We start from the raw sequence: 27599 nt of genomic DNA on the forward strand, positions 1-27599 counted from the left end.
GAAGCTGGAGGTATGGATGGCCAGCAGGCGGGATTTATAATGGTGATGAATCCCGGAGGTCTTAGTAATTATGGCTGTCGGTGGACGAAGAGAGAGAGAGAGAGAGAGAGAGAGAAGGGGGGGGCAACCCGGCGGAGGCATTTTGTCTTAATCACAGCTCAGCTCCATTCAAATTAATTTGACAAGTTTCCCCAATCCTTATTAAAAGACGCGTCTGCCAAATGACTCCCCCTCCTCCTCTCTAAATGCCTCGTCATGACACAAACAGGCTATGTTAACGAATATTCCGTGACAGAAAGAAAACAGCAGTGTAAGGGTGCAAGACGCAGACACTATTTCCCGTAGATATTTTTCTCCCTGTAGGGCGCCCTGAGCCAGCCATCCCTCCCACCTCCCGAGTGTTTCTATAGTAATTTCCAGCCAATGATCAGTAGGTGTCCACATCCCTGCTTCCTCACCTCAGCACCAATCAGCCACACACAGCGACAGGAGACACGGACTGAGCAGAGACCAGGCAGACACACAATACAACCCCCGGATCAGGAGGAGAGGAAACACCTAACCCCCTCTGCGATTTCTCCCCCTCTTTTTTCCTACGAAAGCCTTTGGCTTATTAATGCACTTTCCGACCTTTTTTTCCCTAACGAGATAAGAAAGTCGATAAAAATGGTCCTTTTGTTTTGAGCGCCCTGAACACACACACTCTCGCCCTGCTCTCCCCCGGCAGCATATGTCTGTGCGTCTTCTCGCATCTTTGCGTTATTTTCCCCCACGTATCGCTTCGCGGTAATGTGCCGTTACGCGGTCGCAGGCTGGTAGCATCTTGGGAGCTCTTCTCAACAGGAACTCGGTAGGTGATGCTCTCTGTGCGTGCGTGCGTGCGTGTGTGTGTGTATATGTGTCCATCCTTATTTTGCTGTCCACTTGCATGCGTTTTCCTTCTTTTTCCTCTCCCCATTTGTGTCCTGTGTGACTGTCAAGTGATCCAGGCGATGTCAGATTAATTATTGGGGAGGTTATTTCCACTGCTGTTCCGCTCTACTGTCCTGGGATTATCTATGCGTGACCTTTGATCTGAATATCTGCCACAGACCACACTAAGTGTAATTAATAGCATCGTGGTGCAGCAGCGGCACAATGGTTCGTCATCGGACGTGGCTTTTTCTACTTTTCTTTCTTCAGTCTCCCTCTCGCACCTTTTTCTGTCTCCCCACCTCCCCACCTTCCCCCTCTCTCTGCGTGTCTCTCTCCAGCTCCAAGTATTGAACATTTCTGTCTCTCTAAACTTTGTTTACAGGTTGAAAATCAATGTCCGTGACTTGATTGCCTTTGGCTGCGTATTTCGCTCCAGGGGTGAATTGATTAAGTAATAATGACCCTGAGGAGGGCTGATCATTAAGCCAGGGAGGTTTTGTTTACCGGTGGCTGCGGGTTGTTTTGGATGCCACATCGACATTGACTGTTTAGATCTGGTAGGGATGGTGGAGAGGTGGATTCACATTGGTGCCATCACAATTAAAAAATACTAACAACAGGTTAAATTAAACAATGTTGGATGTTTTAGTGCATGTTAACTGTTTAGAGTCTTCTTTCCAAAAATGTATCCATTGTTACAATATTGCGCTTGTATTACCGAAACAATGTGATATTTTCAGGCTAACAAAGCAAATAGTTACCTGCCCGGGCATGTTTGTAAGGGGATGCACTTCAGCATCCAGAGGACTTTAATAATGCCACCCAGTGCGATCACTCCAGTTCCATGTGAGCATATTTATAATTCTTTTTTTTTGAGACAGCTGCTGGGTAGCACCATGGAAGTGATTTGAAATGCTTTAGTGTTCCAGCAATGGATCAGCTTTGGCAATTAAGAGAGAAAGCCCAGAAAAAGGTAATGGAAGTAGGGGGAGATGTGTCTAATGGGCTTTTATCTGTGGAAACCAAATCCAGACAGACTGTTGGAGAGAGTGAGAGAGGAAATGGAGGAAATGGAGCACCCACACCCCCCACACACATGCACATGTACACCTATAAACACTTGGAGACACAAACACACACACACACATCCCATCCTGAGGCAGCGCACGCTGTTGTTGGTCTGCTCCACGATCTGGATGTAAATTCACCAGTGGATATGTGGTCTGTCATTGAGTACATATAATAGCACTGGTCATGAATGAATCCCAGGTGCTCCTGAGAGGTTAGACACAGTCATGTTTTCAGTGTTGGGTCAACTCTACAGTTTCATAAGATGAAACATTTAACTTTGCTCTGTCTGGAGCCCGAAGAAGATTGTTTTTAAATATGGTGCAGGCCCCAAGTAAAAATCTCTGTGTCTGTCATATTCTGAATTCTGTTGAACCCCTCTCTAACTTTTCAAAAAAGTGTTCATTTGGAGTGGAAATTGAATATTTTATGTTTTGGTGTGTATTTAAATGTATTTATTCATTCTGTTAAGTAGCTCATTGGACTTTCTTCAAAATAAGAAAGAATTCCTTGACAAGGTATCTAAAAAATGTGCGTGGCATTTATTTCTTTATTTTTTTGAAAAATGCTAATTCTTCTCCCCATCATAATAATGACATGTTGGACTGTCACAGCTATCACGTTACTATCATCAGACGAAGATCACTTCTGACTATTTGTGATGGTTCTATTAGAAAACGTCAGAGCATAAGCAATGTGCCAGAAGATTCTTCAAATGTTCAGCTGTTATCTGCAGAAAAAAAGCTGAAGCAGTGAAATGAAATCTGATTAGAATGAAAACATTGGCCTCTTTAATGTGTAACTGTTGTTTTTGTGTTTGTTTGTTTTTTGCCTTTAGCACTGGAGAAGATAAACCAGGATGGTAAAACACTGTTCATAACCAGCTTCAGTTTGACAAAGGCCACTGTAACCCCACTCTCTTCGCCTAAACACTGACATCCATTCCTCAGCCATGTCTAACATAAACAATGCTCTTTGCATTGAAAACGGACAGAACGCAGATGTGTCTCTTTTACAAAAGGATAATCTTCAGGATGGTGGATTAAGTCAGCTTTTGGATTATAACGCAGAAATGGAAAGGTACAGGTCTTTTGCAAACTTTTATAAAACCAATGGGGCATTTCCACAGACTGCAAAGATTGCCCGCATCACAACGCCCATTTTTCCCAGTGCTAGAATTGGCATGTCGCCTTGGAACTGCGATAACGCCATGCTCTGGGGAAGGAAATCAGCGGCAATAAACCCTAATAGGACCAGCATGCATAGAAATGACTCCCAGAGGCCAGGGAAGCCTGGCGTTCCGCCAGAGACGCTGCAAATGGCAAATAATAATTTCCTCTCTACCTTATCCCCCGAACACTGCAGACCTTTAGCAGGAGAATGCATGAACAAGCTGAAATGCGGTGCTGCTGAAGCAGAGATAATGAATCTCCCAGAACGCGTTGGAACTTTTTCCGCTATTCCGGCTTTAGGGGGCATCTCATTACCTCCCGGGGTCATCGTCATGACAGCCCTTCACTCCCCCGCAGCCTCAGCAGCCGTTACAGACAGTGCGTTTCAAATTGCCAATCTGGCAGACTGCCCACAGAATAATTCCTCGGCATCCAGTGGAAACCCAGCGAAGAAGAAAAGGAAAAGGTGTGGGGTCTGTGCACCCTGCAGGCGGCTAATCAACTGTGGTGTCTGCAGCAGTTGTCGGAACCGCAAAACGGGCCACCAGATCTGCAAATTTAGGAAATGTGAGGAGCTGAAGAAGAAGCCAGGCTCATCGCTGGAGGTGAGAATCGGGGCTCTGCTTCCCCTTCTTTTGTTATTATCCCCTTGCACTCCAAAGCATTAACCTTTTCATCCAGTCACGTTCTAAGCCCTTGAAAATTGTTTCCATGCCCACCCATGCCTGAACATCCCCCCGGCTTCTCAAATCTGCCTACCCGCCTAGCCTAATTGGCAGTAATTAGGGGTGTTTGTGCGGAGCGCAAGCTGAGCTTGGCTCAGACACCCCTAATTGCTGCCAGTCAGGCTGGGGCTGGAACGCATCCGAACAACCCCGAGCTTGGCTCAGCTCCAAGCAGAGCTGGGAAATGGTTTTCAGCAGAGAGCCATCCCTCTCTGCACCCGGTCATTTTAACCAATTATGGAAACCGTCTCTGGATGGGGAGAATCAATATCCCACAAAGCCTCAGCCTCCGACCACCAAGAGATGGGGAGAGTGATGGCAGGGCTACTGTTGGCGTTTCTCAAAACAAGCCCCAAGTTTTGTGTGGCCAGAGGAGTGAAGCACCCAGATTCATCCTCTCTGATCCTGTATGAATTGATTGTGCATATACAGTGGTCTTCAGATGAAATCATTCTATATCATATTTGTGTCATTATGTCCAATTATAGATCAATTCAGGTTATGAGACATCAGGAAAGGAGCAGAAATAATCCGCCCTTCTTAGAGAGACGAGAAAAAACATTAAACTGGCTTTATTGACAAGTAGCAAGAGGCTTCATTAGGACACAATCAGAGGGCAGTGTTGATTTTAAAGGTTTGTTTTAATTGATTTATTTACTGGCTGACATTTGGTTATCAAGGGCAAAGTTGTGAATATGTTCTACTTTACCCTGAGAGACTGAACTTGTTCACTCGTTTAACATGAGCTGGTATGGATGAGTCACCAACAAATGCAACCTGAGGGCCAGATGATTCGCTCATTAATTAAGTGATTAGGCAAAGAGGAGACAGAGGCTAATTAGAAAATATTACCTAATCTACTTATGGAAAAACACTATGTATGGATTCCTTTGTTCGCTACAAATTCCAGCCATCGGTTTATCTGATTCTTGTTTCAATTCATCATAGATATTTTCTTTTTAAATTAGTTATTAAATTAGCTTTTTAAGATAATATGTATGTTCATTTGGCTGCATTGTTTTTTATGTAAATATCACACTTGACTGTTCCTGGTTCTTTTCAATAATCAGGAAATTACAGGAAGTGAAACTGCACCTGAATGAAATTCGGAAGGTTATTTTTCAGCAATTCGTTGTTCAATGTGACATAATATATTATTATCTATTTGTGTGATTCTCATCATCATAATGTGCTGTGTATTCGACAATCTATGGACGTTTTTTTCTTAATTCAGTCCTGGTTTTACAGTATGCCAGCCACAACTAACATCTCTGAATAAAAATGTTATAACTTCCCCGAACATCAAAAGCTTTACTAATCTGCACCTGAAAAAAAAAACTGTGAACATTAGGTCTGTTATTTACATATAACACTACTGATTAATTAAACCCAAAGTTTGTGATGCTGCACTGCAAAAAAATCTCTATATCAACAACTTCTAAAAATCTAGTTTTCTAAAATGGGTTAACGACCTGACCCAGATGTTAGTGCGCTCAGTAGGTCATAATATAATTTGATATTATGCTCTGCAATGTCGTTCAGTTTTAGCACAATAAGTGCAGTACTTTTGAACAAGGAGACTGTTAGTAAATGATCGTGGGGTGGGTTAAAATACAGAAACATAATTGCCTAAACTAACACACACTGGTGTCTGGGTTTGGCCACCCACCCATCCACCCCGGTCTCTTGCTTACAGGCTAAGGCTATTGTGTCACCAAATCCAACTCTGGCATTTGTCATATTTACTATAATCATTAAATTTCAGAATTTCCCACAGTTTTTGTTTATAAATAAATGTGCCAATGGGTAGAAGGTGAAACCAGCCAAACCATTACTATGAGCTGATAATGACTCGATAACTCGACTCGATAAAATGAGAACTCGCCATTCAGTGGCATGATAACAGCCATATGAACACGTCGTATCTAGATTGCTTAGATTTGGTGGTGCAATAGTAACCTTGGTGTCATGCGTCTGAATGTTTCTCGTACTACCTTGTCCTGCTGTATTGAGCGGGAACACATATACAGTTTGTGGCTTGACAAACAATGTGGGAAACTCTGATTCTTGTTAAGGGGGAGTGATGGGAAAACCAGGGTTATATAAAGTGAGTCACTGCTGGCTTATTGGTAAGGGGTTAGTTGTGTAAACTCCAAAAATGTCCATTGGAATCTCATTTAAAGTTGGCTCCATAATATCCTGTACTAACAGGTGTCCCTAAACAGGTGTCCAGGAAGCTAGCCTCATATTCATTATGTATGGTTAGACTGACTGTTGGAAAACATCCATTTGCAAAGACGGTTAGAATTACCAAGTGTGTGAAAACCCCTAAAACAAATCCACACTTGCTTTTAAAAGCTCCTTCACTGACTACAGCAATTCATATTATGTACTTCTACAGGAGTAATTGTTGTTTTTGACTCTGCATCTGTAATTATAGGTGCACCTTCTGCCACGGAAATGATGCCGAGTTCAAAGACGTCTTGGAGGTGTGAATATGTGCTCTTGGTTTTACAAACTTTTATCTGCAAATTAACAGGAAGTGGATCTTTTTTGCCACTTTCCAAAGGGTGCTAATGGTCACCCACGGTTCAGTGTGATTTGAATGGTTTTGATGAATCAGCTGCTGAAATGTGAGTTTTATCAAATGCACAGCCTACCCATGCTGGCTCTCACTCTGTCTCTTGCTCTTACTCACAAACAAAGAAACGCACACACCAGACATGAGCCGAGTGTACCTTTTGCCTTGGAAGAGACGATAAGCTAATGGCAGCCAGTTAGATTTGGCTGTCAGTGCTTCCCACATGGGAATCACCCTGAACTAATTATATCTTAAGCAGCGGTGGAAAATGCAAATCAGAATTTTACTCACACCCCTGAAATCGGAGAGCCAATTTAATCTAATACCCCCTTTAATTTAGCGCGCTAATGCAAGGCCCTAGAGAATTGCCCTGTGTCACTTCTGTGCTGTTCTGCAGAAGATTCTGCTCCCTCTCTCTCTGTCTCCGTGCCGCTCTCAGGCTCCAGGATGGATTAGTCTGGCAGAGGAATCTCATCTAACCTAACATTTCCCGAGCAGTTACCTTTGCATAGCTTGAGCTCCAATGGCTCAAAGGTCCTTCATTAACTTTCAAATGCAATAATACTCATATGTGGGAAAGCTATGTCTTTGCCTATGTTTACCTCACCTGTTTACTTCAACTTTACTTTCATTTCTGTAGGGAGGCTCATAAAAAAGGCTTTAGAGTTCTTCTAAATTTTGCAGATGTAAAAGTGATGCTTGCCAGCCACTATGCTTGCTGCTAAACAAATTGATTAACTCTGCAGCACTAATCCTCACAAAGTGTGAGGGCATCCATATGTCCTTATCATTTTCTAAGGCAGCCTTTCCCAATCTTTTTGCCTTGTGACCTCTTAAAATGAAGCAGCACCTGTCTCATCACAGATTGTGGCCTTAGTGTGGATATGATTCCATTGTCTTGGTTGTTTCATTAGATTTGTTTTAGGCCTGAAGACATGGTAGTATTCACAAAAAAAAAAAAAAAGATTAGAGCACAACAATACAAAAAACCCACACATAATGTTGCTTATTTCTTTTTTGTTCTTCTGATCATCTTGCCCTCCAGCATTATATTAGGATCCTGTGGGTGTTCCAGCCCTCAGGGTGGAAACCACTGTCAATGTACTTTGTGTTGAGCATCCAACAAGCGTCTCAGTAGTAACACCCCGGTTTTAAATTAGTTTTATAAGTAAAACATGTTGTCTTTGTAATGCATCATGATGTAACCAATTAATTCTGCTACATATTCAAAGTTCATAATACATATTATTCTAATCGGCGCAGGTTCTTTTAAATTATAAGTCTTTATTTGAATGGGTGTATTTTGCCTTTATTTGATAAATGTAAATGTGACTATACACCAAAACTGCAGAACTCTGGTGTTAGGGTTCGGATAAAATATAAACAATGTAGGTCAACAATACAGCGTTTATACATTTACAAAAGACGAATCAGAAGTTAAAATAATAAGTCATAAATGAACTCATTCAAGAGAACAAAGGCATTGGTTTTATGTCACAAACGTCTGACCAGGAGAGAACCTTCTGGCAAAAGACATAGGTCACATATCATACTGTATTTTGAGTGTAAGTTCTAATGGGATTTTGAAAACATTTAACGTGTGGATATATGCTATATTATAATGATCATAAGACTGCACTTTTTCTTAGGCATCTAAAGTCGTGTAATCCTTCATTACACATATCGATCGACTCATAAGGTTGTCAAAATTGTAGGATTTCAAGTGCCATTTTACTGGCTTGTTAACTATATTGACAGGGGCAATGTGACTTCAATGTCTTTTCTATTTTTGCATTCGTAATATGGCAAAAACAAAGCAAACATCCTTGAAATAACAACATCCACAGAGGTGCCCATTAGATTAGTAGCATTAGCAGCACACTATGTGGAAAATGCAGAAAAGGGACAAAACTAAATCCAATTGAACAGATTTCCTCCTTTTAATTAACAGATGTCAAAGGCCTGCATCAAGTCATGTGCAGGAAAACAGCATTGTACAGTAAGAAGATGTCCTTTTTCTCCCCTCTGTTCTTTGTGTGGTGTTGATATGACTACATGAAATGGGTGAGATGAAAAGGTGGCCTGGCTGCCTAGAAACCTTTGCTATTGTGATAAAAGACAAGGCCCAAAATGGTAGGAAGCAGGACCTTGAGGAAAATAGCTTGGATTCAGCCCCTTAATGAGAGCGCAGGAGCCAAATAAGCAACGGCAGCCAGGTCTAATTTGTTTTAGGTGTGCTCAGAATAGATAAGGACAAATCTGTGGCCTTCACCCCCTCCCCCAAACCTTTGCCTCCATGGAGATAACACTGAGTGCTCCCAGCCAATCTCCATGGGCAAAGGAGAGGGGGTAAAGATATTAAAAAAAAGGCAGAGGAAAGCCTGAGGGACAAACGGCCTTTAGATCTGCAGATTTCTAACTTACTAGATTTATTCAAGCTTTAAAACAGCAGATTAATTTGGTCGCAGAGGTCTGGGGGAGTGTAAAAAAGAAAAAGAAAAATCAGGCCATGTGCTGCTGCACATCTCAAGCTAAAGGGCAACCTTAAGCTCCTGTCAAGACAATAGGATTTTGCCATCTGAACCACAATGCAGACCGCTTAATTATACACATCTTCCCTGCAAGCTACCCTCAGCTACTTAAGAACATGGGCCCCTTTACTCATTGTCAGGCCTTTTTCCTCTAGATTGGTCGTGCCATGTGGATTTTCTGTCAGCTTCCATTTGCACAGAGAAGCTGCCCTCCTTAGGTCGTTGCAGTGCTCGGGAATGCACAACCTCACAGCACTGTTAAAGAATTCATCATTTTTGCCACTGCCACCAATTAAGGCCAAAGCGTAATCTGAGGCGTCCAGACGATGCCCTTACATTATGTGGTCTGTCGCCCCTCTGCCCTTGTTTGATTTAACATTCCTGGTTCAGTGGTGAAAGAGAACTCATTGTCATTGTCTTTATTGTAGAGCAGGGAGAGGGAGAGCAGGATGGGGGTAGAAAAGCAGCCCAGTGGAGGGTGGACAGCGTGAAAGAGCAGGTGCAGGAGGACGTTAATGTGTGGCACTTTAAAATTTAAACAGTTGAGAATAAATTATTAATGCTGACTCTGGCTGAGAAGTTAAAAGGTATCTCATCATTACTGAGCGCCTGTATGAAAAAGTGTGAGAGAAAAGTCTTCGGTAAATGCATCAGGGGATTGCAATGAGCTTAGAGGATTGCAACAAGGTGGTTTTTGTTCTCCATAAAAATGATGAGTTCTTGACTTATTTGATTTTTTGCATGTATTTTATGTTTTGACTCTAATATTACAATCAATCTGTTTTAGTACTTTTTTGCAAAGTCGTTTCCATATTAAAATGATGTTAAAAGCCAGATTTTAATTAAGAGTTCTTGAACGCAGGGTTCCCAGTTTTAATCAGCTACCAGAACTATTGAATAGCCATAGAGCTGCCTACTCTGTGTTAAATCATACATGTATTACACATATTCATACAGTAGAGTAAAATATATAGTATAACGCATTATCCTGGTGATTTTGTGATGCTTCTGTTTCATATATAGAACACTGCAGTCACATGATTGTTCCTTTTTGTTACTGGATGAAAATTGTGTCACTCTCATGTGTGAAACATAAAGAAGAACAAATCTAATTCAATTGGCCAAGATAAGGTTAAGATAAGGTTCAACCTAGCTAGAAAACCTCTGTGGTTTTATGTTCATCTGTTTATTTAATACAAACGTAGGTTGTGTGATGCTAGATATCAAAATATACAATTAAGAGCATAGGTGTTGAGAAATTGCAGACCAATAGAAAATTCTTGCTTCAAAATTGTTTTTCTACTTGATTTTAGCCACCAGCTATAGTGTCATTTGGTCAGTTTGGATGTTTATCTATAACCAGTGTCAGTGTGGTTCATTCATCTGTTAAGGTATATAGATACTGTATGTTTGCTGTCAGTTTGTACCAGTGGTTATCCATGCTATTGCAAAAAAAAAAAAAAGTTTTTCCAGACTCCCGTCACATCCGGACATGAAAACTACACAGCGCACCAGAAGGAAAATGCTGATGTGTAGTAGGCTGCAAAATGCAGGGACAAGACAGGAAGAGACCAAAATTTGATTTTGAAATGAAAATAAATAAGGCCCTTTTGAAACACAGCATTTCGTTTATTTGCAGCCATACATTCAGTTCATTCAAGCACAATTGTACAGAGTGCAATGGCCAGATGAGGCCTGGTCGTGCAACATTTCTAATTCTCATTTAGCAGTAAATACATTTTGCTTATTCTTTCTGTAATTTAACTCACATTCTACAGTTACGTTAAGGAACAAATAGATAAAGACAGTGGAATTACTATGGTTTAAATCAGTCCATCAATTATGGCAAAGGTAAGCAGCATTGACCCCTGGGTATTGAGGATATTTTTTATATCGTGACTTGTATTTCAGTTACACTTTTACTGTACTTTCTGTCACCAGTCTCTTTGACAGACCTCAAACCTCAAATCTCTCCCTACTAATATTTGCTACTATGACTCAGACTGACTAGACAGTTTTTGGTGAGTGAAGACTTCACTGTGACAACGTATCACGTCATTGAACGCAAAGTTATCAGTTACCACAACCATAGTTATATGCCACCTACAACCATCAGCATTGTTATCATCAATACACGTGGAAAATGTATCATCAAGCAGCTATAGTATTTATGACAGGAGCAATAGTGCCAATTGGTTATGTTTTTTTGTTGTTGTTGGATTTTAACCTAAACCAAAGTCTTTTTTTAAACTTAACCTCCACATTTTGAGCCTATTTTTGGTGTGTAAACCAAACAACATCACAACACATAATAGAGACTGTTAGCATGTGGACCAGGGATCTTGTGGCCCATATTTATGGTGATGATAACAACAGATAACAGTTATGAAATGGCACAATAACCTCTGAAGCAGGTGGCCAAGGATTGCTTGATTGTGGACTAGTAAATTAAGGAGTCCAGAACTAAACATAAAGCATTTGCATAAAAAGTTTTTTCAGTCCATGAGGTTTTATATAGAGTCAGTGGTTATTTTATCTTTGAATAGGCCAAACACTTAAGAAATACATCAACGCTTCAGCAGTTACTTAATCTGTATGTGCTATTTTTGATTTTACTAATTTCATTCTGAGCTGCTTTCTGATGGCATAGTCTATTTCTTTTATAAACCAGCCCACGTTGCCTATGGGCAAACCTCACCACACATGGAAGAATTAAAGAAGTGTGAATTGTATTAGGCCATTGTTTACAATGTGTACATATTCACTTCATTGCCAGTAATTCTAGGTACAGTTTAGTACAGGCATTTCTGAGTGTATATTAGTACATTTTATTGTATATATTAAAAATACATTTGTGTGGCATTCAACAGATGAAGGACTGTTTTTACAAACAGTATACTGAATTCCATATTAGAGATGTGTTATGTATGATTTGAAGATGGACCATACCCATATACAGGATTTCTGCACAGCTGATTGGTTAAAACATGTAAGAACAAAACAAAAGGCTTTTAATTGTTATTACCTTGTGAAGCTACTTGATTACAATGCTGAGCTGTAAAAGTAAAATAAAACACTGTATCACCTATATTCACTCTGTTCACCTTGTTTTAGTTGGTAAATAGATGAATCATAATATACAGGGCCACAGAATTGCTTCTGCGCTAATGAGTTCTATCTGTAGGTTAAAAGTCAGTAAATGACAGATGGCTTTGTGCTATTCATCCCAGAAAACTGACGTGAAAGTGAATTTGTGAGTGACAACTGGTGATGGGAGAAATCGGTCAACGTGGCTGCGTCTCAGTTTCTGCAAGTCAATTCCTCACATGCTGCCACCTCCTCTATTGTGGCTCTGCTCTCAGATTATGAATATTTCATGGCAAGCATCTGACACCATGCCCAGAAAGATATTTCCAAGTTTTTTTCTTCCTGATAGAAACCCTGGGGTTAGAAGGTGTCACAGAGGCGTGAAGTCAGCCCCAGGCTAAGGATAGGATTTATGATGGCCCGGTTGATGACATCAGGTGGATATTTTCATTCCTGAGTGGAGAGCCTCTTTGTGCCCCACAACTGATAAACCATTGAGCTGTCCGCAGTTTGTCATCACTCCTTGAAAGATCTGTCTGTGGCGTTTTGTTGAGTACAGAAATGATGTGCTCAAAGTACAATCTGTGTTTTGACAAACTGTGACCAATTTCCCCATCTGATCACTGTGGAGCTGGAATGACTGAGCGGGGGGGAGTGTGCTTGGATTAGCTCAGTCTTAAATGCAGCCTTTAGCACATTACACACCATTGCCCACTGTGTTTCTAACAATATCACTCTTGTTTTCATCTTCGTCAAGTTTCACTTTCCAGTTTAACTAAGGCTTGCCATTCTTAGGTTTCTTCAGGTGGAACATTAGTCTTATGACTCTGACAAGATGAATTAAATCCTTGTTTCTTTTTCTTCTTGGAGTGATATTTTCTCTATGTACCTAGAGAGCTGACCTCGCTTTGTTTTGTTTTGTTTTGTTTAAGAGTTTTGTTATTTTCTTTCTACAAACCCCAAATTTTGTAAAATGCAAATAAAAAGAACGTGTATTACGGGGCTTGTATACTGTGTTGCACCACCTCTTCTTTTAGCAAAAAGTTTTTGGAAGCTGAACAGACCAGCTGCTTTCATTTTGTAAGCAAAATTAGTCCCATCCCTGGTTATTATATTTCCAATTCTCTGCAGCATATTTTGCTTCAAAATATATAAATCAATGTATATACAATATATTTATATAGCAATAATGGTGGCTTCACAGATGTGCAGGTTAGCCATGCTGTGCACACTGCATTCCCACACTACTATGTTAGGTTTTGAACTATGCTCTAATAACAAGTCAGATGGCCTGTCTCATCTTCAGCGCGAATCACATGATGCCCATAATTTTCCAAAAGAATTATAGTTCATCACAAAGACCTAGTTTATATGTTTTTTAAAGACCTTGTTTTTTGTTTGTTTGCTTTGTAGAGTTTGTTGAATTAGCAACAAACAAAACTTTTAGTCTCAACATTTGATATCTTGTCTTTGTACTAATTTATCAAACAAAAAAGGTTTCAAATGATCTCAAAAGAATTTCAGTTCAACATTTGATATCTTGTCTTTGTACTAATTTATCAAACAAAAAGGTTTAAAATGGTTTGATTGATTCATTGCATTCTGCATTTAAACTGGAGTTACACATAACATCTTTGAAAAACCTAATGGGACATAGTTTAAGTTTGCCAGTTGATTGAACTTATGTTAAGAGTCACCTTGTGGCCAACAGAATATGTTTTGTCCTGCTATGAATAATCAAAAAAGACAGGGGGCATCTGCACTTAACTCTCATCAAGTAGTTAAGTAGTTCTCAAACATTGTCAATAAAGAAAATGAACCAACTGAAATAGGTCCTTCCAACGTGTAGCACTATTGTGGAGTATCTGTCTAGTGTCCAGTTCTCTGGACCACTTGTTGGGAGTTAGGTCCACACGCATATGTGTCGATACCAGCATCCTTTGCGTCTTCATAAGCATAACCAGAAAAATTGGAAGCATGTTCAAAACCTCATTTACTAAACTAAAATATTTTGTTACACACGTAATTTGATTCACAGAGTGATTTGTCTCCGTTACCTGAGTGCCATGAATGATTCAACTTTAGCTGTGTGTATTTTCTAATCTTAGTCTAAATGTTATGTGTATTTACAGTAAATATGCAGGGTTCTGTGTATAGACCTGAGTTTAAGGGCTCCCACACAGATGCAGAGAAAGCTGCTCAAAACAAGAAGGCCTGCTCCTACTTTGCATTTCAATTTAACATTTCAGAGAACTGGCAGCACGTTGCCTCACCTAGCACTCGCTTCGTTACACCCACATGGCTTCTCGTCGTGCTTGCTGACGTCTTCCGCTGTTCAAAGGGCTGTAACTTGGCTGAGAAATGGGGGATTTCCATACCAGATCCCTCAGGTATCTACACACTCAAACGCGTGTCCTGCTCCTCTTCCCCCTCAAGCCCCCTCCCCACTCCCATCCTACAACGCCTGCCCTTCTTCCTGCTCACACTGCTCAGATTTCTCATCTCGAAGCTCAATTGACCTCGCCACTGCGTCTCTTTGTTTTGTTTTCCTGAAATCTCAGCAGCGCCTGAAAGCCTCTCTGCTGTCGGGTTTGCTCCCAGAGGAGCGTTAGCTTCGTAGCAGCCCCTGTGTAAAATTGCTTTACTTGGACAAGGGTACTTAGGTGAAGCTAATTGAAATGAAGGCCGGCACTGTTGTACTTAGTAGAAGGTAGGTGATCCTGGCTACAGACAGTAGCCTCTGACCCAAGAGTGCTGCCTCAGCTTCTTCCTATGTGGGTTGGTTCAGGCTCTGTCTGTGTGGGCAGGGATTTTCCATGCATGATAAATGGAGGAGGCATGGTGTCTACTTCAAAGGCAGAAAGTCACTCCTTTTTAACCTAGATATTGCACACTGTATGGGAGGATTGTCTGAGATTATATTCTGTGTTATAGGGTAGAGAGAGGCCTGAAGAGATATGGAGTTAGTGTTACTATCAGCGCATCCTATGTGCAAACCCTAAAAGGGGAAAGGCCTTGTTTTCTTGTTCACGGAAATCTTTATTATAGTACTTGTAAATATTAAACCACTTTAAATACAATTTATTTGTTATGTCAAACACACTTTGTAGGAAACTGTATTGGTGCCTGGTTTAAACTTCCATCTAACCTTTCATCTGCATCCTCTTCTCTCACACCAACTAACTTCATGTTCCTTCATGTTCCTTCTCCCTCACTACATCCATAAATCTCATTATGTGGCTCATCAGCTTTATCCCTCTGTAGTTGCCACAGCTCTGCACATCTCCCTTGTTCTTAAAAATGGGCACCAGTACACTTCTCCTCCAGTCCTCGGGCATCCTCTCACTCTCCAAGATCTTGTTAAACTAACTGGTCAGAAACTCTACTGCCACCTCTCCTAGACACTTCCATACCTCCACAGGTATGTCATCAGGACCAACTGCATTTCCACTCTTCATCCTCTTCAATGTCCTCCTCACTTCACTCTTACTCTCACTCTCAATCTTACTTACTTCCTGTTTCACACCAGTCACCTCTTCTACTCACCATTCTCTTTAATTTTCCTTATTCATCAACTCTTCAAAGTTCTCCTTCATCTTCCCATCACACTCCTGGCATCCTTCAATACATTTCCATCCTTATCTTTAATCACCTTAACCTGCTGCACATCTTTCCCATCTCTCTCTCTCTCTCTATCTGCCTTGCCAATCTGTACAAACCCACCTTTCCCCCCTTACTGTCCAACCTAGCATACAAGTCCTCATATGGTCTTTGTTTGGCCTTTGCCACCTCTACCTTCACCCGACCAATCCAGTATGGAAGTCAGATTCAGAAGTCATGATTCGATTGTTTAATTTGGAATTTGTTTTACGTCGGATGGCCTTCCTGACACAACCCTTTGCATTTAATCAGACTTTGGACCGACACAAGAAGACACTGGCTTGGGCCCCTTGTCGTTGCCTTAACAACAATGTAGTTTCTAATATAATACTTTTAAGTCATTCTGTTGCCACCATGAGTGGATACTAAACAGATACTGAGGGACAAACGGGTGAAACACAGTCATAATAAAAAAAAAAAATCACAGGAAATGTTTATTTGTTGACAGATATTGTAAATTCATTTATTAAAAATGTGTGTTAAAAACCTTTCATAGCATGCTCCTATACTGCTTGTAAATTAAAATTACTGCTCCATTCTAGCCATCGAGCTTTGCTGCATGCCATTCCCCTCACTCTACCTCCAAGTTTTTTCTCTGTATCTAAACGGTTCCTGAAGAATTATTCTGATTACAAATTTTTTTTGCTTATTTTCATGTGTTACCTAAACTTCAAGTAGATTCTGGACCTGTGTCATGTGGTGCAGCACTGCTGTCAGTGGTTGTGTCTTGCTCCACAGGCCACACCCTGATTAGTGATGTCACAGGCTCAGCAGGTGTTTTGCCGTTGGCAGCTGCTGGAAAACATCTGCTGTGACATCACAGGTCGGGGTGTGTTCATAGGAGAGCAGCAGATTGCAGTTCAGCAGTTTCTTTCATGCATGTTTTATTGGACTTACCCTAATTTAGCATTAGACTGTAGGTGTTGCACTTACTAGTGACACGTACTAACTCCCTTATACAGTGTCATATCTAAAAGTCTAATGAGTGACAAGAGCTGCAAATTAGCTTTTTGCAATATGCGGTATATATACAGTAAACAGCATTGGTTGCTTAGTTGCAACAATTGCAAAAAGTAAATAAAATAAAAAATGTTGCAGTGCTGCTCCAGTTACACCGGGCTTGTTCCGTTTCACTGTCCACTTAATGGCTACCTGACTGTTTGATAAAAAGTGCATTTTCGAAGTCACTGAGGCTTGGCCTGTCTCGCTGCAAATCCACTCCTATGGAGGGCTGGTAAAATATACGTCCTACAGGAATACTGCACTGTAATTACATTCCCCCATTAGCATACGAAGGTTTGGAGTCACGCTGCACTCAGCCTCCAGCAGCACTTTGCCATATGGTCCGTCTGTACTTCTCAGACACTATTTGGCAAGACTCTAGCAGAAGGTCAAATATCAAGTCAGAGGACTGTGCCAGAATTGCATCTATGCTAATTGGTCTCTCTCTCTTCCTCTCCTCTCTCATCCATCTCCTCTGCTCCTCTGTCTCTCCCTCTCTTTCCTTCCTCTCTCCTCCTCTCCCACTGAAGTAAGTAATCTGCTTTAGGATGTTTCTGAGATGGAGATGGATTTGGTTTTCCTTCACTGCCCCTCAGCCTAATCTCCCCCTTGTGACCATTCCGCCTCTCCCAGGCACAGCTCTTAAGCACACCATCATACTATCCTTCACCACCCTCAGTCCGTACGTGCCTAGTCAGCAAAAAACTCTCAAATTCCTCATTACTCACAAACATCCGCACTACACTTAGCTTGATTTGCTTGAATGGATGCCTGGTGCAAGGCTGGGCCTTGAATTAAAAGATTGTAGCTGTATTTTAGTATTGGAATGCTTTCACGACACTGGTATATTTGAGTTCTTTGTGCATAGGATCCGTGAAAATATTTAAGTGGGAAGGTTACTTGAATATGTATGTTGTTAAGAGGAAACCATCTGTATAGTGTTTGGTATTCCTCTTAATTTGCACATATCTCAGACTTGAATTCCTCCATGAAAAATCTAATAAGCTGATGATCTATGGAAAAAAAAAATAGGATATTGAATATTGTGTGTCAAAATTGTATTATAGCCTATAGTTTGATTTTACATTCTTTTAAGGGAGAAAAATTCAGATTAAAAATAAGTACTATTTATTAATTTTTTTATAAATTGTCTGATATTATGAGTCAGTTAGGGCTAAGTGAAAGTAATAAAATAATGAGTAATAAAATCATAGGATTTCTTTTAGTTATTAAATGTTGGTACCATAGTTCACATACCTCATACATACTCTCGTGTGAGGTATGTGACCTCTGTGTTCTTACACTTCAGAGGAATCTTTCAAAATCCTGTATTGCAGTATTGATAGAATGCTTTTTTCTGTTGAATATGGCGTTGAGCCATATAAATACAATAACTGAACTTAACTTTTAAAATTATTTTAGGAAAGGGTGACGCTGTTATATATACAGTATACAGGAACTACAGCATTGTGATTATGGGCTTGACTCACTAACTGTGGAGGGGAATTTGACTTCTTGGTGTCTTTTTTGGTTTTGGTATTGACGTTTCTCAAGTTCATGTTAATACTGTTGCAGTGGCCATGATGGCTAGAAAGTGACATATGAAACAATGGGATGTTGATATCTAATGTTTATTCTATGTAATAATGCATCATAATCAACACTTGCATATGAACAACACTGATGTTCTGTGAATGTGCTGGAGTAAGCTCAAAAGCTTATTTGCAAAACTTAGGTTCTATACAGTGCTACCATTCCTTATTTTCAAAGTCCAGAGGATCCTTGCACTGACAGAAATGTCTGATTGTTGTGGTTGTGATTATTAGATTTACCATAACTTGAAATATTGTGTTTTACAGTGGGGGAAACTTTACTTTGTAATAGCACTGGACTGTGTTCAATATTACCTGGCTAAAATCAATGAAGGTCTTGCAAAATCTGGTGTCTCTATGACACTTGAGCAAGCAAGTAAACCACAAAGCAGAAGGATTCAAACGCAGTAAGTGCGCATTTAATTCAAAAGACCATGCCCATTAATCACTATTAACAGAAGATATTTCTGAGGGCTCATATTTGTACAGTACACAGTATCCAGGCTGTACTGAATATTTAATCTTGTGCGCAAAGTTGAGTCTGTTTGCGTTACGGTGTTGTGATGCAGGACTGGAGGCGGTGGTGTGTGGATGAGTAGATGAGTGGTTTGTCCATGATGGCGGCCTTGGAGAGGTAACATTTATAAACGGCACTGGGTGGCTAGAATATTGGCAACAAGCTTCAAGATGAGATTTCAACCCCCACCCACCAGTTCCGGTAATGTTACAGATGATGGATTGCTATACCTTCCAGGTTTGAGCCTGGCAACGCCCCAATATTCCTGCAGAATAAAGTGACAGGCAATATATAACACATCAGTTAAAGCTGACTGCACCACTGAAACTTTTTCCCCCCTCCTCTTTCTTAGACCTGGAGACTGGCCCTGAATGTCTGGCTGGGTCTCAAAGTCCTCTTTCCTTGACTCTGATGAAACATGCTCTTTCCTTACTTCTCTTTCCTGTCTCTTCCTAGTTTTGTCTGCCTCTTCAGAAAATGATCAAAGTCATTTCAAAATATGATGTTGGTTTATATTGAAATTACAGCAGACCTAACTTCTCTGAAAGTGCCTCAAATGCATAAGGCCTTGGTAGTAAGAAGAAAACATGAAATTGTTTACACACAAATTTCATTCACTCACGATGTGGTGGCAAAAGTGCTTGTAATTGTGTTTTTTTAAAAACTGTCAGTATCCGGTCAATAAAGCAGTGTTAGCTGGAGCGCGTGTGTGTCAATAGATAACGGGTGGCTGTGGTATTTATATATGTTTTGTTTAAAGCCTGTTAGAGCCGCATCCAAAGGATTGTGGTTATGAAAAGTGGCCAGTGTCCCGGTCTGTAAGTGAATAAATAATGGGTATTGTCAGGGTAATGTATGGGCCACGTGTTATAATGAGCATTGAGAAACACATCAGCACGCTCCCCAGATGCATCTGCCTGTCCACCGTGAACAATTGTCTCTTACTTCTCTTCCTCCTGCCTTTCTATCTCCCCGGTGTCTCTGCCCTTGCTTCTATCCCTTCCATATCTACTCTGATTTTGCTGCCGCTACACATTTTTTCCAGGATTCCCTCTCCATTTCATCTCTAACAAATAGTTTTTAATCTCATCGTCACATGAAATTCTTGAGAATTCCTAGACAGAAAAGAAAGACCAAGAAGAGGAGTCTGTAGTTGGCTGAAAAAAAATAAAAATTCCACCAGCAATTATGGCAAATTAAAAGTTTTATGATGTTGTGCATGTCTGTGTGTGCTTTGAGTTTGTGTTAAAGGGAGGGAGCAAATGGTGGGTGGGGGGGGGGGGGGTGCTCTGTGACAAGACTGGCTGGGAGCATAGAGCTGAGGGTTAGTGCCAGACATGTCTCAAGAGAAACCAGGGCACATTTGCAATCACCCCGAGTTCAAAAGGGTAATTTATTCACAGTCTGTGGTTAAAGTAGGGTTGCTCAGAATGCCAGTGGGATTGTGCTGGGAAGCAAAGTAGTAGAGACACATTATTTTCATTTTTTCTTCTCCCCTTCTTGCTTTTCCTTCTCTCTCTCTCCTGCTCTCTTGCTTTTCCCCTCATCGTCCTCTTCATCGCCTGATGTTGTTTCTGCGAGCCCTGTGTAGCATCTTTTAACACACGCCGGCAAGCATATTTCACTTTTACACTCATCCACATTGACGTCCCTGCGCTGATTGAATTTTAAGGCACTGCGGCGTCTGCCATTATCATCCTCATCGTCTTGAGTGGTTTATCTCTGGCCCCAGCGCAGTGTGACGCCAAGGCTGCTGGGGAGAGGAGGGGCAGGGGCAGAGCAGGGCTGGTGGGTTTGAGGAACCCTTCATGTGTTTTTATTGTTTGAGTGGAAAAGATAGGAAGAACTTGCCTTCACCTGGATCTTTAAGATTGTGACTGAAGGTTTATGTTTGATGTGTCCTTTTGCAGAGGTTACGGCTGCCTTTACAGACTCGGCTTTAGTCCGGTTGGTTCGACTATGATTCACCATCCTGTTCTAGCCAGCGCTGTTTTTCTACCACTTCGTATCAATCAGCCGATGACGTGGCTTCACCATTAACTGCACCTGCCAGGTTCAGTTAGGATCACAGGGTGTCATGGCTGCCCAGAGACCTCGCGCTGCCTCGCCAGAATCAGCAGAGAATTATTCCACCACATGTCAGTTTTACTGTGTTGTTATCACAGAAAGCCACCGGCAGACACACATAGAATACACTGCCTGGCGTGGCGGTGTGGTGGGGTTAATTTGAGGTCTAGAGAAATCTCTCCCTTCTCCTCCAGTCAGTTCAATACTTGTTCGTGTGCATTCATTGCCAGAGCGGGAAATTGTCTTTTCCTCGGTGTGTCGTTGTAGCCAGGTTGTTATGTATGCTCTGCTGCAGAGGCAGCAGTGTTGACGCGAGGCTGAGCAGCTGCCACGGCGTCTTGATTTGAGGTGAAACCTTGGTGTTGCTCTCGTGTCCCTGGTGTAACACTACCTCCTCCCCACCTTTCTCTCCTCTGTTTTTCCTCCCCACTTTATCCCTCTACACCTCTCCCCCTCCCTTGGTTGTTTCTGTATTTCTTGTGTCTTTTCTTCCTCACTCTCCCTGGCGGTTGATGGAGTGATTTTGAAGGCGCATGCAGGTGGGGGAGCAGGCAATGCAGAGCTGTGCTAATTGAGCCTTCTTTGTGCCTGGTCACTGCAGTGTGCTGAGGCGAGGAGGCCTGGGAGTGAATCCAAGCAGCACTCAGGAGTCCCACTGGATCGATAACGCAGGAACTTAACAAAACAGAGACATGCCGAGTGCCCAGATCAGGGTCATTATTGTCTCTGGCGAGCCGCACTTCCACTAGGGACTGATCAATGTGAGAATATGGATCAAGATAAACATTCTCACCTCCCCTTTCTCTCGCCTCTGCTTCCTAGAGCATTGTGTTCTAGACCGAGAGCACAGAACTCAGGATTGAAAGTACCCCTGTGAATGTGCCATATCCAAAGTGGATGTGCACCAAACTTCCACAACATCTGGCGGGTACGCACACACATGTTGTGCAGTCTTTCCTGTGCATTAATAAGAAAACATGTCATAGTGCTCTGACAGACATGTTGATATTTTCTGCAGGATGTTCTTGAAGATCAGTGTTGTTCTTTGTAAGGAATGTGTCTGTTGTCTTATCACCCTCCACAGTTCTTGTCTTTGGCTCTTTTTTTTTTTTTTTTTTGCTACAAATATCAGGTAGCATCACTAACCTTATTTTATTTAACAGGGATACAAATTTAATTTCACTGTTGTTTCACTCTATATTTACAGTGTAGATGTCATTAAATTACTTCGAAAGAAATATCATGAGGATGTCATATGTCTTCTTAAATTAAGTATCGGTATTTATGCTGATAGTATGTTGCCACTGGTGCTCATTTTTCTGTTACTTGTTAGCCAGTGGGGCACCAGTATCCACATTTGTTTCAAACAATTGTTGCTGCTGATGTGCATCAAGTGTGAAGTGCATGATGTTTGTAGGTGATCGTGATTTAACAAAATAAGTTTCAGTTCCAGGCTGGCCCATTTTATATGGCATTATTATAGAGTATGAATAGAGCGAGAAATTATGATACAAAATACAATAAAGGGTTGAAATAGTTCAAGTCTTGTGTATCTAGAACTGTCCGTGATACAAAGAATATCTAGAAAATCTATAAGTGTGAAGTGGTCACATGACACATTCATCCAGAGCTCAGGGACAAGTTTATATTTTATCATGGGGACAGCTGGAAACAACATTGAAGTGGGATAAACAAGTTAATTCTACAACATATTTTAAGCACATGGTAACTTTACAAGAGCACTACAAACTCTTTAAAATTAATCAATAAGACAGATTTTCTGAAATATTTTCTTTTCTAGTGGCACAGGAGAAAATAACCTCACAAAGACATTGTGGTTCAAACTAGCCCTCCCATCCTTGTTTGCTTTGGCTGTAATCAAGGATCCATTGGACCTACAGTATATTAAGGAGGCAGGCAATAGCTCATTGCAATTATACTAAAAAAAAACAAAGAAAAAAAATTCTGAGAACATCTTGACCCTTTAAAACATGATGGTGTTTCATTGCATCCATGATTTTTAATCAGTAATGATGTTGTTATGAGTCTGTCATTTATTCGCTTGGAAGGATAATAGTAATTGGTTAATGGGGTGTGAACATACTGTACATAAGACGTATGGATCCAAAATTAGTGTGGTGATGAACCAGTAGATGTGTATGTGAGGCTGACCTGGTACTGGCTCCAATCTATAGAGAAATTATGTTTTAAATCGTAAGGCTTCATCTATTGATTTGTACCTAATGAGCTTATTCAGGGATGATCGATTGATCAACACAGTTGTTACTGTTGTAACATGAGGTGTTTGGAGACCACTTTTCATCCATTTATAAAATTGTTGTTTCCTTTTATGTCATCAGGCTTTTGGTTACCGGTTGAGTAAAGCCATGTCATATCTCACTGATCTACCAACACGTTCTCATCAACAGCATCAGATAATGACACCTCCCAAGCCATCAAGTACTGACCTAATTAAGTCCTTTGCCATCTCATATGGACAGTACACGTATCATTTGTTGTCACTGCCTGCGTGTTGGATCGCGCAGAGATTAATGTAAATACCTTCATTGTTATCTGAATGGCTTTTATGCTTGCAAGATGACCTTGAGATTATGAACCTTGGTGAATGTTTTTTGGTTCACATCCTCATCTTGCACAGCGTTCTCATTCCCGGTTTTCAAGGTCCCTCTGCCCTGCCTATTGATTACCTGGGTCAGGTGTATTCAGTGATGCCATCTCAAGATACTATCTCCAATGAGGGTCAAGTGGGCGAAGACAATGTGAATTGGTATCTTTCAGCTTGTGATTCACTAAATACACCTGATCCAGGTAATGAGCAGTAGGTGGTGGCCCTGCCCACTGCAGAGGCAGTTTTATTTAAACAGAGTAAAATCAACAAGATGATGGCTTGCTGTGGGAGTCCACCTAAAAAGATTGCCAGGGATTACTTGAAAAACCTTTTTTTTTTTAGAAAAAAGGGCCCAATGTCTTATGTTCTGAACAAATGCAGATTAACTTCTAATTTTAATTTTTTTTTTTATATTTTTAAAATATTTTTTAAAGTTAATGTACAAACTCCATTACTTATTGTTAATAACACAGAATTGCTACATTTACATCATCTCAGATTTATTTATTTCAGTGTGGAATTAGGATTAGGCACCAAAAACTCAGGTCATGGTTAAATTAAAAAACAAAAATACATACAGTCAAAACATTACCTACCTAAAAACCTGTTATGATAACGATTTAGCGGAAAGATCATCATTAAAGTGCACAGCTTCTCATACTGGACTCAAGTCTCTGTCTCCTTTGGGAAAGGCCTGTGTCTTGTTGTATCCAATCACACTGGCCTCCTCCCTAGGCAGACTTTTGGCTTTATATACTTCATCATTGCTTTAGGCTGCAAATATTGACATGCCTGGGTTTCTATTATACTCGCCTGACAGCCCCATGTGTCTCATGCCAACACAAAGGGGTACAGTCTCTTTAGTGTCAATATACAACACGAAAGCACTTCACAAAGCAACCGTTTTTGATGCCTTGGGAAAGAGAACGAGATTGAACTACAATACATACACTAAACAATCTGTCACGTTAAGCCGAGATCAAGGACCAAAGATGGCAACAATTCAACCGCTATAAATGAAGTTTTATAAAACTAATTTGTAGATACAACCTTCATAGTCGTATTTTACAGGATCCAGAAACGACTAAAAGATATTTTGTACAGTTCAGCTACATCTAGTGGCTGTGGTAAACATAGCATTTATACCCACAAACGTTTATCAAGAGGATGAGGTTGTGGATAGTTCACAAAGCACTTTCACACAGAGACTGAAAGGCAAGTTCTAAGTGAAACTTTGGTTATTAATGTTGTTGCAATGGGTCTTGTGCAGCATGAAATGTGATGTGATGTTAAGTAAGCAGTGATTTTCACTTTCGTTTTACCAACCATAACAGTGTTAACTTTGTATCTACACCTAAACCTGATGTTCTTTTGCCTAGCCCCAACAAAACTGCTGTAAGCCCATTGTTTAACTTTAGCATTTTTGACTGTTTAGAGCACACCATTGTGTTACACCAACCGCCATTTTGGTCCCATCTTAAGAAAGGGCATCCGCCATTTTGGTGTCACATTGCAACATTTTCACCCGAAGCCAGGCTCTGTACATGGGGAGCTCATTGTTAGGAAACAGTCTTGTTGAATTGGCAACAGTAAATGTGTTTTGAAGGATAAATAATTGTTACAGCATAACTTGTTTTAACATAATTTGTTAATGTTAATTCACATACTTGGCTGGTCACAAATATGATATAAACATATCAATGAATTATTGCTAATCCCGTTGTTATATACATCTGTTTACTTTAAAACTTTCCAATTGTAATTTAAAAAAGGCTAACTGTATTTGTCACAGCAAAAATGCATGATGCATACTCATTGTACAGCCAGTATGACTCATTTACTACAGCTGACCAATGCTGGTATGTCACAACTATGCAAATGCGTGAAAAATTACATGTAAAAAAAATCAAACCGATGCTCATTTTAATCAGTACTATGCCATTTCGATCTACAACGTAATCTCACAAAAAGACTGTGTATGCTAATATTAAATTATTGCCAAGCTCTACTGTGCACTGTAAATACTGTTTACCAACGGTCCCTAAACAGTATAAGCCTGTGTGTAGGAGCCTGTCTGGTGCTAAAGTACCCATCAGTATGCCTTTAAGGAGCCACAGATGACACTTGGTATTAAAATGTCAAATTGCCCTCCACTCAGACTAAAGTGATTTTAGTTGTGATTATGCACCATTTCCCCCTGTCAACAGCAAAAAAAAAAAAATTCTAAAAACGTGCTAATTGGTCATGGGGATTGGTAGGAGACTTCAGTATTTTATGTCTCTGACTTCCAAATGAGATTCGGAAAGCAGAGGCTGCCAATCTGGCAATGAGGTTTTGGGGAGAAGGAAGAGGGGCGGCTGCTGGCTTGGGCTCAAATTGAAATGATGTACTGTTCCCCCTCACTGCAGCTAGAACTCACAGTAATTAAATGCCTCATTGTTGCTACTTGGGAATTTGTATTGAATATTTCATCCAGCGTAATGATTATTTGGGTGTGGGTGGGGCGTGGATGTAATCACCTTGGCTGGCTCTTTGATGAAATACTTGGTTTGGTGGTTGTGCTTTATAGCTGTTTTAAGTGCTCTTCTGGATTTGTACTTTAGTTAATGTCCATTTTATTTCAAATTTCTGTTATCCACCGCTGCTCCTAATATTATTGATTACTGGCTTTTGAAAATGTCTGTAATTTGTTTTTTCTTTTTTTTTTTTTTTGGAGGTTGCTAGAAGGAAAGCGTCAAATTAAAATTTGTCCTTCACACTTTGTCTCCCACAGAGGACGCCAGTCAACAACGGTGAAGCTTTTCGGTGGTTCTTTTAGAGAGGCGAGCTGTGGCTGCCTTCATCCAGCAGCTGGGGGGCACGTGGGACTCTTGACTCTGTCAGGAGCCATTGATGGGTTCACAGAACCCAACGCACCCAACACATTTGGAGAGGATGAGGAAGGAAAAACGAACAGACAAAAAGATAAATGAAAAATAACGGTGTTGTTTTAACTCTGTAATTTCCTTTTCTGTGTAATTATTGTACCTTTTGACAGTATCATAATGTATATTTTTGGTGTCTATGAATGTGTTTTCAGTGTTGTGGCTGTAGGTTCACAGCCAACCCTATGTAAAGGACTCCAACAGACAATCATACAACGATAGTGAATCTGTCAAACAGAAGAGGCCACATGGATTGACGAAATAACAAAACACAACACACTTTACTCTGGAGCAATAATCTGTTCTGTTAATTATTCTTCAACCTTTCATTTCTGTTGACTTTTCAATTATTTTATCAAACTGAATTATCCACTAGTTCTGTCTTTTATTTCATCTGAAAACCATAGTTTTAAATGCCACGCTGGCAGTTTAATGCATCTCGAGGGCAACAACACGAAGGACGGCAGCGGTGCTTCTGTGACGGGCTTGTTGACGCGTTTCTTCATCTGAGTGGACTCACTTGCAGAACAGGGCACATTGTCTTGTGTGGTGAGCCGCGCTTCTTTAAAATCTAATTGGGCGTCATTTGATTGTTACAGCCTCAGACGTTTATGAGTCTGACTGCTGTCTGGAGGTCATATTCTCAAAGGTGTTTTTAACAACCACCTAGGTCATCAAACCCTTATTTCTTTCACTTTGGTTTTTAACTTTCTAAAGGGTAGAGAAAAATGCCATTTAACAGTAATTGTAGGTTATTTTGAAAACATGCAAATGATTTACAAGTCAGTATGCATATTTGACATATCGGATGTTGTTCTAGAGCTAAGACATACTCTGGACTTTTCTCCTGCAGAGCAAACAATGGTCCTTTTTCCTGCAAAAACGTTAACACATTCCAAAAATGAAAATTATTAAATAAGTTACTCATTGTCTTTAAACCCTATTGTTGCATGTGTAAATGTGTTTTGGTTTTAAAGATTACTAAGAATTTGTATATTGTTGTTGTGATGCTTTTATGTGTTATAATAAAAAAATTGACTTCAGTTAAAGACTTATTGACAGAAAATGCTTGATTTGGAGTAATCAGCAAAGATTAAGAGAAAAATAAATCCACCTGATGTGTATTTGA

General features: G+C 40.5%; 1 protein-coding gene across 1 annotated transcript; it reads left to right on the plus strand.

Annotated features, from left to right (window-relative positions):
* Positions 1-297: 297 nt before the first annotated feature.
* On the plus strand, positions 298-27599 carry cxxc4 (CXXC finger 4). The gene is made up of 3 exons (XM_067499632.1): positions 298-850; positions 2822-3760; positions 26320-27599. Exons 2-3 carry the CDS (start codon positions 2936-2938, stop codon positions 26362-26364), a joined length of 870 nt encoding a protein of 289 aa, XP_067355733.1. The 5' UTR covers positions 298-850; positions 2822-2935; the 3' UTR covers positions 26365-27599.

Source organism: Channa argus, chromosome 3 (assembly GCF_033026475.1).
Source record: "Channa argus isolate prfri chromosome 3, Channa argus male v1.0, whole genome shotgun sequence".
Taxonomy (NCBI): Eukaryota; Metazoa; Chordata; class Actinopteri; order Anabantiformes; family Channidae; genus Channa; species Channa argus.